Source organism: Bombina bombina, chromosome 5 (genome assembly GCF_027579735.1).
Source record: "Bombina bombina isolate aBomBom1 chromosome 5, aBomBom1.pri, whole genome shotgun sequence".
NCBI lineage: Eukaryota > Metazoa > Chordata > Amphibia > Anura > Bombinatoridae > Bombina > Bombina bombina.
In genome coordinates this window covers 170,502,386-170,514,586 of record NC_069503.1, presented here as the reverse complement: position 1 = coordinate 170,514,586, position 12,201 = coordinate 170,502,386, and the positions used below count along the sequence as shown (strand labels likewise).

The following is a 12,201-nucleotide window of genomic DNA, read 5'->3' as shown; positions in this document are numbered from 1 at the left end:
CAGATTAGGGGTTAATAAATATAATATAGGGGTCGGCGGTGTTAGGGGCAGCAGATTAGGGGTACATAAGGATAACGTAGGTGGCGGTCGGCAGATTAGGGGTTAAAAAAATTTAATAGAGTGTCGGCGATGTGGGGGGGGGGCCTCGGTTTAGGGGTACATAGGTAGTTTATGGGTGTTAGTGTACTTTAGGGCACAGTAGTTAAGAGCTTTATGAACCGGCGTTAGCCCAGAAAGCTCTTAACTACTGACTTTTTTCTGCGGCTGGAGTTTGGTCGTTAGATTTCTAACGCTCACTTCAGACACGACTCTAAATACCGGAGTTAGAAAGATCCCATTGAAAAGATAGGATACGCAATTGACGTAAGGGGATCTGCGGTATGGAAAAGTCGTGACTGAAAAGTGAGCGTTAGACCCTTTTTGACTGACTCCAAATACCGGCGGTAGCCTAAAACCAGCGTTAGGAGCCTCTAACGCTGGTTTTCACGGCTGCCGCCAAACTCCAAATCTAGGCCATAGAGAATACAATTTTAAAAAACTTTCCAATTTACTTCAATTGTCAAATTTTCTTTATTCACGTTATTCGTTGTTGAAGAGATACCTTAGCAGATAGTGTGCTCTTGCCCGAAGCACTGCCTGACAGGAAATAGTGCTGCCATCTAGTGTTCATGCTAATGTATAACATTGTTGCAAAACTACGGCCAATCCCCAGCTCAAATGATTATTATTTATTTTGAATTTTAACTATTGTTTTGAAACTAAAGCGTTTCAGTTCACACATGTAAATTGTATCGCCATTCCACACTGTCTAGACTCTAAAGGGATCATTTACGTTAAACCCTTGATGCATATGGCGATGCTGCTTTGAACATTTCACCTCTGACAGAGAACCTCGCATCCCACAGTGAAGTGTACTAAGACTCTTATTGGCGAGACTATGTTCAAACAGTGATTCTATCCCTTTAGAACATTTCATTTGTCCTATTGATTGTGATGCAGATACCTTTACAACGTATTACTTTTATGAAGCCGCTTTGAACACTGGGCCCATTATTTAGTTCTGTTTTTTATTTTTTTATTACGAACACAAAAATATTCTGAACTGTTTTATAGGAGACTTAGAGGTAGCCCAGGGATTTCTGCTGCGTTGTATCGAACTGGCACCAACCTCTGCTGATGTTCATCTTCTTATGGCTCAGGTCCACCTTTCACAGGGCAACTTTACTGAGTGCTCACGGTCTCTGGAAACAGGCGTCAGCTACAATTTTAAGGTAAACAGTGGGAAGTAAAAAATAAATCGAACACAATCTAAAATTTAAGTATAAATCTAAATGTTGTAGCTTTGTCTATTTTCAATAAAATATTGATTTAATGTATTGCGGAAACACTTTCTAGTAATCTGGATGATGAAGCCCAGTAGGGATGATCAATTTATCTGGGTAATGAGATCTAAATACGTTAGCTCAAACATGGTCTATTAAAGGTTCCATTGGCACAGCAAAAGTACTGTGCAACGTGTACATAGAAATGAAGATCATTATTACTAGGTCGTTTGTAATTGCAGTGGAAGTGGGGATGGGGTTTGTACAGCGGAGAATGCACCAATAGATTCAGACTCTGTGAAAGGGGTATCCAATCTGGTATGGCAATGTCAGGTTCTTCCTAAAAGTCAGGAGAATAGTCATTCTTATTATGCCATATTGAGTTTATTACTTATAAGTTGTATGTAGGACTACTGAACAGAAGCATACGTTTTTTTTAATCTTCCCTTTTGCATTGGTCAGGTTCGAGAGCATCCTATGTATTATTTCATCAAGGCAAAAATTCTGAAAAATGCTGGAGAGGTGCAAGAAGCCATAAAAAACATGAAAATGATCATGAGTCTACCTGAAGTGAAGAAAGGCAAATCAGATATTATGACTGTTAGCGAGCGGGCCTCAATATATCTTGAGCTTGCAGAACTTCTGCGTCTAAATGGAGAACAGGTAAAAATATTGTCACAACAACACAAGTTAAGTTTCTGAAAATGCACTTCCAGACATATTTGATTGATGTCTCATATTTATGTAATTGTTAAATAGAATTATGACCCTTTTTAAACATTTTGGAGATGATTACAAGCAGAGCACAAAGATATTGGTGGATTTTATTTCTGTGCCTATTTTACAAGTTAAGAGTAATATATTAATGCTCGAGCAAAAGCCAGACGTGCTAACATCTGGACGTCGTATAGCGTAGGTATGCTTAATCCCTCACATAATAGACCTCTATGGGGGTGCGCTGAAAAACTCATGTCGGCTATCGCTCAAGCGCTAAGCCAAAGGTGTGCTTGAAGGCGGTTAAATAAATTTTATTAGGGCAGACTTTTAAGATATATGTAAAGAATGTCATGAGATTTAATATGCAGTGGATGCTACCGTCTTCGCCCAAAGTTTCCGCTGACGGCGGGGTAGATAAGGTAGATGGTGGCGGGGTAGATGGGGTAGATGGCGGCGGGGTAGCTATGGTAGTTGGAGGCGGGGTAGATGGGGTAGATGGCGGCAGGGTAGCTAAGGTAGATGGCGGCGGGGTCCGGGAGCGGCGGTTTAGGGGTTAATAACTTTATTAGGTGGCGGCGGGGTCCGGGAGCGGCGGTTTAGGGGTTAATAACTTTATTAGGTGGAGGCGGGGTCCGGGAGCGGCGATTTAGGGGTTAATAGCTTTATTAGGTGGCGGCGGGGTCCGGGAGCGGCGGTTTAGGGGTTAATAAGGTAGATGACGGCGGGGTAGATAAGGTAGATGGCGGCGGGGTAGCTAAGGTAGATGGCGGCGGGGTAGCTAAGGTAGATGGCGGCGGGGTAGATGGGGTAGATGGCGGCGGGGTAGCTAAGGTAGATGGCGGCGGGGTCTGGGAGCGGCGGTTTAGGGGTTAATAACTTTATTAGGTGGAGGCGGGGTCCGGGAGCGGCGGTTTAGGGGTTAATAACTTTATTAGGTGGCGGCGGGGTCCGGGAGCGGCGGTTTAGGGGTTAATAACTTTATTAGGTAGCGGCTGGGTCCGGAAGCGGCGGTTTAGGGGTTAATACATTTTTTGCACAGATTAACAGCTGTTTCAAAACGCATGCGCAAATTGTTGTCTCCTCGGGAGCACGCTTCAAGCCTACGTAAGAGAGCAGGAGGGACTGCTCTATAAGCAATACAGGAAGTCAAGGATGGGAGGAGTTGGCGTTCAAGACGTAGATAAGTTATAAATTAAATTATAATATCACAAGATGCTTATTTTCCAAAATAAATATTGCGGTTTACTTTGCAAGTATATTAGGAATTAATAATGTTCATTATAAAGCATATAATTTACATTCACTTTAAAGGGACTCTGAACCCAAAAAATTTTCTTTTGTGATTCAGATAGAGCATGCAATTTTAAGCAACTTTCTAATTTACTCCTATTAGCAAATGTTCTTCATTCTCTTGGTATCGTTATTTGAAAAGCAAGAATGTAAGCTTAGATGCCGGCCCATTTTTGGTGAACAACCTGGGTTGTTCTTGCTGATTGGTGGATAAATTCATCCAGCAATAAACTAAACTAAACTAAAATAAAGTGCTGTCCAGGTTTCTGGACTTTCTTTTTCAAATAAAGATAGCAAGTGAACGAAGAAAAATTGATAATAGTAGTAAATTCTAAAGTTGCTTAAAATTGCATGTTCTATCTGCATCACAAAAGAAAAAATTTGGGTTCAGTATCCCTTTAAGTCGGATGTCTGTAACCCGGGGACTGCCTGCATTTATATGTATGTATGTGTGTGTCTGTATATGTATGTGTGATTTCTGCTATGCTTAATTTTCATTAAAATTGTGTAGCACAAAACTAAATAAAAAAAAACCTCCATTACTTGAGGGGATTTTTTTGTGCGCCATTGGCTTAGCTCTCAATCATTATCTTTTAGTGTGAGCCCCCATAGAAGTCTATTATTTGAAGGAAATAACACACCTGTGCTATATGAGATGCAGATTTTATTGTGTGCTAGACAAGCGAATGCGCAGTAGAAAAAAAATTAAACTTGTAGCATGAGCACAAATATGGATGCAGTATGTATTGTGCTTTGGCGATATTATTGCACCTTACCACTTGCATTTTTGCTCTCCACTTGTAATTTAGTATTAAAATAAATCTTCAATATTAAAAGAAAGCAAAAATATAATATAACCATGAATTTTAAGAGTATAAATTATACAGGTTTGCTTTGAAAACAAAAAGTTGGATTATTTAGAGAGAGAATTTGAAATATTTTAAAATAACCAATTTAAGGGTAAAAACAAACTCCTCCTTACATTTTTTTTTAACTGTAATATTTTTATTTCAGCATGAGTCTACAAAGGTGATGCAGGATGCCCTCCATGAATTCAGTGGTACTCAAGAAGAGGTCAGAGTCATTGTTGCAAATGCAGATTTGGCTGTCAGTAAAGGTGATGTGGAAATGGCTTTGAACATGTTGAGAAATATCTCTCCAAAGCAACCATACTACATTGAAGTCAAGGAAAAAATGGCTCATATATACCTCACTAATCGGAGAGACAAAAACTTATACATTGGATGTTTACGGTATGTTACCATAGAAACATGAATGAACCAGAAGGCCCATCTGTTCTACACAAATTCCTTTCTGGTAGCCATATTCCAGTCATTCTTGTATTTGCTTACTATATTTGTCACTATCACAAATATTGGCAGTCTGTTCCATATATCAACCAAATGTTCTTACCCTCACTAATATGCCTGCGCTGATATTAAAGAAATTAAATTACAATATTACATTTATATATAAGCAAATGCATTTTATACCCTATAACATTGCAATGTGTTTTAAAAATAGTCAGTAAAGAGTAATGAAAGTCACAATGAAACTTTCATGAGTCAGACAGCGCATGTCATTTTAAATAACATTTTACTTCACTTATTAAATTTAATTTGTTTTCTTGGAATACTCTCTTGAAGAGCATGCCAAGGTAGGCTCAGGAGTGTGCACATGTCCTAAGCACTATTTGGCAGTAGTATTTGTAACAATTTAAAAAAATGTTTCGCCTATATTGCGAGTTTTGCGCCATAGAGGGTGCAAAACAAAGCAATAAAAGTTGCGTTATTTCACCCTCCATAGCGCTGCCATTACAAGTTTCTAAAAAAACACATTGTGTGTGCAATATGGTGGCGATAAGCTCCAAGCCGCACAAAAGCCAGGGGCTGCTTTGACGTGCTCATGTATGCTTTCCCCATAGACATCAATGGGGAGAGCGTGTCAGAAAACCTGAAGCGCAGAATATAAAGCTCAGTAACGCAGTAGCAAAGAAAAGATCGGAGCACCGAGTCCAACAAGGTTAAAAATCAATTTTATTGAAAAGCGTACAGAATTCCGGGTATTATTAGGGAATTAAATTACTGGCTCCGTAACGCAGCCCCATTGATGTCTATGGGGAAAAAAGTTAAGTTTAAACCTAACACCCTGACATAAACCCCAAGTCTAAACACCCCTAATCTGCTGCCCCGACATCGCCGACACCTAAATAAAGTTATTAACCTCTAATCCTCCGCTCCCAACATCGCCGCCACTAATAAAAGTTATTAACCCCTATTCCGCCGCTCCCTGACATCACAGACACTAGAAAAAAGTTATTAACCCCTTTTCCCCCGCACCCCAACATCCCCGACACTATAATAAAGATATTATCCCCTATTCCGCTGCTCCCCGACATCGCCACCACTAAATAAAGTTATTAACCCCTAAACATCTGGCCTCCCACATCACCGCCACTAAATAAACCTATTAACCCCTAAACCGCCAGCCCCCTACATCGCAAAAAACTAAATTAAACTATTAACCCCTAACCCTAACAACCCCCTAACTTTAAATTAAAATTACAATATCTCTATCTTAAAATAAATAAAAACTTACCTGTGAAATTAAAAAACCTAAGTTTAAACTAACAACCTAACATAACTATTATACTAAAATTAACTACCAATTAAATAAACTAAATTACATATTAAAAAAAACCTAACACTACTAAAAAAATTGAAGTCTAAAATAATAAAAAAAATAAAAAATACTAAATTACAAAAATAACAAACACTAAATTACGAAAAATAACGAACAAAATTATCCAAAATAAAAACAATTACACAATAAACTACCAATAGCCCTTAAAGGGGCCTTTTTTAGGGCATTGCCCTAAATAAATTAGCTCTATTACCTGTAAAAAAAAAAGACCCCCCAAAATATAAAAACCTAACTCTAACAAAAACCTAAGCTACCCAAAGGGCATTTGTATGGGCATTGCCCTTAAAAGGGCATTCAGCTCTTTTATATTGCCCTTAAAAGGGCATTCGGCTCTTTTTAAAAAGCCCAAACCCTAATCTAAAAAAAACCCCACCCAAAAAAAGTTTAAAAAAAACATAACACTAACCCCTGACGATCCGCTTACAATTTCTGAAGTCCGGACATCCAGATGGTGAGGTCTTCATTCATCCAGGCGGCGTCTTCTATCTTCATCCCGGCAGCGTCTTCTATCTTCGTCTTGGCGGCGCGGGTCTATCCTTGAAGACATCCAGCGCGGAGCATCATCTTTATACGGTCACCGCCGTACACTGAATCTTCAATGCAAGGAAGCATTTTCAAAATGGTGTCCCTTGCAGGAAAATCAAATCAGCCAATAGGATGAGAGCTACTAAAAACCTATTGGCTGTTAAAATCAGCCAATAGGATGAGAGGTAATGAAATTCTATTGGCTATTCAAATCAGCCAATAGAATTTCAGTGGCTCTCATCCTATTGACTGATTTAAATTTCAAAAATCAAATTAGCCAATAAGAATGCAAGGGACGCCATTTTGAAAAGGCTCCCTTTCATTGAAGATTCAGTGTACGGCAGTGACAGTATGAAGAGGAAGCTCTGCAACAGATGTCTTCAAGGATGGACCCGCTCAGGGCCGCTGGGATGAAGATAGAAGACGACGCCGGGATGAAGATAGAAGTTGCCGCCTGGATGGATGAAGACCTTGTTGCCTGGATGAAGATTTCTCGCCGCCTGGATGTCCAGACTTCAGAAACTGTAAGTGTATCGTCGGGGGGTTAGTGTTATGTTTTTTTTTACTTTTTGGTTGGGTTTTCTTTTTAGGTTAGGGTTTGGGCTTTTTTAAAAGAACTGAATGCCCTTTTAAGGGCAATGTAAAAGAGCTGAAGGCCCTTTTAAGGGCAATGCCTATACACATGCCCTTTTCAGGGCAATGGGTAGCTTAGGTTTTTGTTAGAGTTAAGTTTTTATTTTGTGGGGTTGGTTGGGTGGTGGGTTTTACTGTTGGGGGGGTATTTGTATTTTTTTACAGGTAAAAGAGCTGATTTATTTTGGGCAATGCCCTACAAAAGGCCCTTTTAAGGGCTATTGGTAGTTTATTGTAGGCTAGGTTTTTTTTATTGGGGGGTGGTATTTTTATAGGACTATTAGATTAGGGGTAATTGTTTTTATTTTGGATAATTTCATTTGTTATTTTTCGTAATTTAGTGTTATTTTTTGTAATTTAGTATTTTTTTATTTTTTGTAATTTAAGACTTCAATTTTTTTAGTAGTGTTAGGTTTTTTTAAATGTGTAATTTAGTTTATTTCATTGGTAGTTATTTTAATTTTAGTATAATAGTTATGTTAGGTTAATTGTTAGTTTAAAGTTTTTTTTTAATTTCACAGGTAAGTTTTTATTAATTTTAAGATAGGGATATTGTAATTTAAATTTAAATTTAGGGGGTTGTTAAGTTTAGGGTTATTAGTTTAATTTAGTTTTTGCGATGTGGGGGGCTGGCAGTTTAGGGGTTAATAACTTTATTCAATGGCGGTGATGTTGGGGAGCGGCGAAATAGGGGTTAATAGCTTTATTATAGTGTCGGCGATGTTGGGATGCGGGGTAATAGGGGTTAATAACTTTATTATAGTGGTGGCGATGTCGGGAGCGGCAGATTAGGGGTTAGTACGTTTTTAATAGTGTTTGCGATGTGGGAGGGTGGCGGAATAGGGGTTAATAGATAGTTTATGAGTGTTAGTGTACTTTGTAACATTTTAGTTATGAGTTTTGTGAAACATTGTGAAACTACTGCTTTCAGATAGCAGAACAGATCGTGTCAGTATAGGCTGGAACGCAAGCATTTTAGCCTCACCGTACAACCTGTAATACCGGCGCAATGGAAATCTCACGCAAAAATGTCATTTTTTGAGTGTGGGATTGACGTTGCGTTACAGGATAAAATGCTTGCGATATAGCTATACCGTCAAGACCCTTAATGGCTGCGTTACTGTTTTTTACGCTGAAATGGCCATTTTTTTTAAAAACTGTAACCCAAAACTCGTAATCTAGGTGTTTATTTTTTATTGTCAGAAAGACAAGGATAGATTAAAAACATTGGGTACATATCTAAGTTGATGCTTATTCAGTCTTACCTGGCTTTTGAAGTAATAAATGCAACCAGTAATATAAACTGTCAAAACCATTAACATTTAGAAATAATCTGAAATACTGTGTCATTAAAAAGTGCAGTTGCCTGTTGGACAATCCAAATGGCCAGCCAGCCTTTCAAAGATACTATTATTGCTGCCACATAAGCCATTCCCCATTCAAAAGAGATTTGTGCCCACCATCTATAAGTCTTAACATTCCAAATATAGTCTCTATTTAGTCAGAAACTTACTCTATTTGTGACTATCTACCAAGGTATTAAATTGCTTTTTATTTCCAATGGCATGGAAAGTCCACAAATCCATTCTAATTACTAGTGGGAATTCAACTCCTGTCCACCAGGAGTAAGCAAAGAATACCCCAGCAGAGCTGTTAAGTATCACTCCCACTTCCCATAACGCCCAGTCATTCTATGCTTCGTTCATATTCGAGGGGGTGTAAAGATGGTGTCTGAAGAAAATCAACTATTTAATCCTTTAATGGGTACTTTTCCCTGTAAGCAAGGATGTGGGCAATGCTGTGTCCATGTAAATCTCTTTAGTAAGGGTAATGTTGGCTTTTAGCAGTTGGAAGACGGCATGGTAGTCCTTGCTTACCTTCCAGTACTTATGCTACCCCTATAAAGAAAACCAGGGTTGGTTACTCTGTTTTTCTTATTTCTTCAGGTCCCTGTCAGTAGTCGGATGAGACTAACACACGTGGAGCTGCTGCGACTGCTCCACAGCAGAAGACCCTGGACTGTAAGTCCTTGCCTTTATATAACTTAGCAGGGCTCATCAAGGGACTGCTCAGAAGAGAGGTGACCGGGTGGCATCTTATTCCCTCAGACGGGGTCTGGAACTGTTGAATCATATCCTCATTATAGGATATTATATGTAAAAGAGCAGAATGTTTTAACTTGCCCTAATTTGTAGGAGACATGGAGCTCCTGTTTTATTATAGCAACAGCGATTTGAGTGACAGGGCTAACCGGATTCTCATATGAAGAGCGGGAGAGCAGCCTCAGAAAATCACATAGGATCCGGTGTTAATTAGCCCTCATTGCTAGATCTGGGGTCTTTTATTATATCCCTTACTAGGGATATCCTTTTAAGGATTAGACTACAGGTTTTTCCTTGTCAGGACCCGGGGTACATAGTCGCCTTAAAGGGACAGTCTAGTCAAAATTTTACTTTCATGATTCAGATAGGCCATGCAATTTTTTTATTTTTTTTTATATTTTTATTTATGAACCAAAACATATTTCAAAAAACAATGATGATACATAATACATTTGTTATTAAAAAAAATAAAAAAAACAATAAGACACAGTACGGCCTAATGGCCTTGCATAGTTTATACAATATTATGCTAATTCTGCTTAACATACATATTTGAGATTATGCTTAGTATTTTTCAAAATATTGAAATAACTACTTCATTTGTCTCTGAAAATGCCATGGGTTTTTTTTTTATTTTATTTTTCCCCCCGTTCCCTCCCTTTATCATTTCTAAAAAACAAACAAACAAACATATTTTACGCCGCGTAAGGCTGATTATCTTTCCATATTACACAGAGCAACCAATGGTAAATATTTACAATTTGCAGAATTTTGTCAATTTATTTCAACCAGAATAATTAAAAAAGAAAGAAAGAAAAAAAAAAAAAAAAAAAAGGAAACCATATTAACTAATCTCTTCCCCTCTCCGCAATTTCTACATCTACCAGACCCCCAGGAGAACTATTTCTGAATTTTTAAAAGGGAAAATTAAATAATCAATTTCGGTTTCCTGGAGTGATTTAATAAATGTTGCCCATTTGCTAAATTTTCTTTATGTCTGATTCCTTGTCAATATCTATGTCCTTTTGTTCTAGCATACATTGTTTTTTTTAAATAATTCCTGATTTCAGAAATTGTCGGGAGTGCTCTTGTTTTCCATTTTTTGCAAATCAGGTATTTAGTAGTTAAGATAGAGAGGGTTATTATTTTATCATTATCCTGATGGCTATTTTCCATCTTTAGGCGCAATATAATTTGATATAGTGATAAAGGAGTTATGTTAACTTTTAATGTAGTTTTTAACCAAAATTCTAATCTATTCCAAAATCTTCTGATCTTTGGGCAAGACCAGAACATATGAATCAGGTCTGCCGCCTGAAGGGAACACTTAGGACATTTATTGAATTGCTGGTTGTGTATTCTGAGGCCTTTCTCTGGAGTAAAGTATGTCCTATGAAGAAGCCTAATATGGGCCTCCCGCCAGGTGGCAGATATCGTAGAGGCAGCTACTTTGTTTATTGATAATTGTATAGTTTTCGAGTCAATATTAGTCTGGGATATTAATGAACTCCATTTTAATGCCATATTATCTAGTAAGGGAGTACCTTTACTTATATTAAGTATACTGTAACATGGGGTAATAGACATATGATCGTTTTTTGTCAGAGTTAGCCAGTTTTCCAGTTTACCTAGCGTCCAACAGTAACCTTGCTGTTTAATTAATTCCGCAGCAAAATGCCTTATTTGCAAATAAGCAAAAAAGTCTCTATTAGGGAGATTAAATTCTGTTTTAAGTTCCTCAAAGGACTTGATGCATTTTCTATCTTTATCTAATATACAGATTATTTTATCGAGGCCAGAGTTATGCCACTTATTAAAGATAATTGAATTTATACCTGCTTGAAACTGTGGATTCCCTATTATAGGAAGATGTTTCAAAACACTTCTGGGGATTAAGAGGGATTTAGTCAATTTACCCCATGCCTTAATCGGGATATATATAGTGCTAAGTCCTTTAATATTCGCAGGCAACTCCCGTGATAAAGAGTGAATCATAGCCACTGGGAGATAAGGCTTACAAATATTTAGTTCTAACTCATTGTTTAAAATATAATTTTTTGTGTATATCCAATCAGCTACTATGCGTGCCAGAAAGCTAAGGTTGTAGAATTTAATATTCGGTAATGCTAGACCTCCAAGATCTTTGGATATAGTGAGTTTAGCAAGGGATATCTTAGGTCTCTTACCCTGCCATATAAATTGACTAAGTGCAGCATTGATAAAGCGGATATCCTTTTCTAGTAAAAGCAATGGCACATTCTGAAGGATATATAGGAGTTTAGGGAGGAGGATCATTTTAAATAATTCTACTCGGCCAGAGACTGACAAAGGCAAATTCTGCCAAGATTTGAGTTTCTTCTTAATAGAAATTAATATGGGTGATATGTTAAGTTTGTATAAGTCCCCTAATTTAAGTGGAATGTGAATCCCTAGATACTTAAAAGAGTCTGTGACCACTCTAAATGGGATATTTAAGATGGAGCTATTATTTTTCCTCAGCCAGAGTATTTCAGATTTTAATTTATTTACCTTGTATCCCGAGAAGGAGCCAAAATGGTCAGTTATTTGAAGGATTTTTGGTATGTTTAGTTTTGTGTTAGATATGTAGATTAACAGATCATCAGCATATAAACCGATTTTTATCTGATAATCTCGGATCCTTATGCCCTCTAGGGATTCCCTTATCATAATAGCCAGCGGTTCGATGGCTATATCGAAAAGAAGCGGGGAGAGAGGGCAACCCTGACGCGTGCCTCTGTCTATCACAATTGGGGAGGAAACAGTGTCATTTACTATCAACCTTGTTTGGGAATGAGTATGCAAATTTTCCACAAATTTGGGAAGATTACCAACTATCCCAAACTTTGTTAAAGCTTTCAATGTATGATTAAAAACTACAGAGTCAAAAG

The 12,201-nt window shown here is 37.8% G+C and overlaps 1 protein-coding gene across 1 annotated transcript in view; it reads left to right on the top strand.

Annotated features, from left to right (window-relative positions):
- The window catches only part of TTC21A (tetratricopeptide repeat domain 21A), a 161,512-nt gene that overhangs the window by 45,700 nt on the left and 103,611 nt on the right, over window positions 1–12,201 (top strand). Inside the window, exons 13-15 of the mRNA XM_053713784.1 lie at window positions 1,114–1,271; window positions 1,785–1,985; window positions 4,344–4,582. Of these exons, the coding sequence (XP_053569759.1) occupies window positions 1,114–1,271; window positions 1,785–1,985; window positions 4,344–4,582 (598 nt within the window). The remainder of the gene's footprint in view (window positions 1–1,113; window positions 1,272–1,784; window positions 1,986–4,343; window positions 4,583–12,201) is intronic.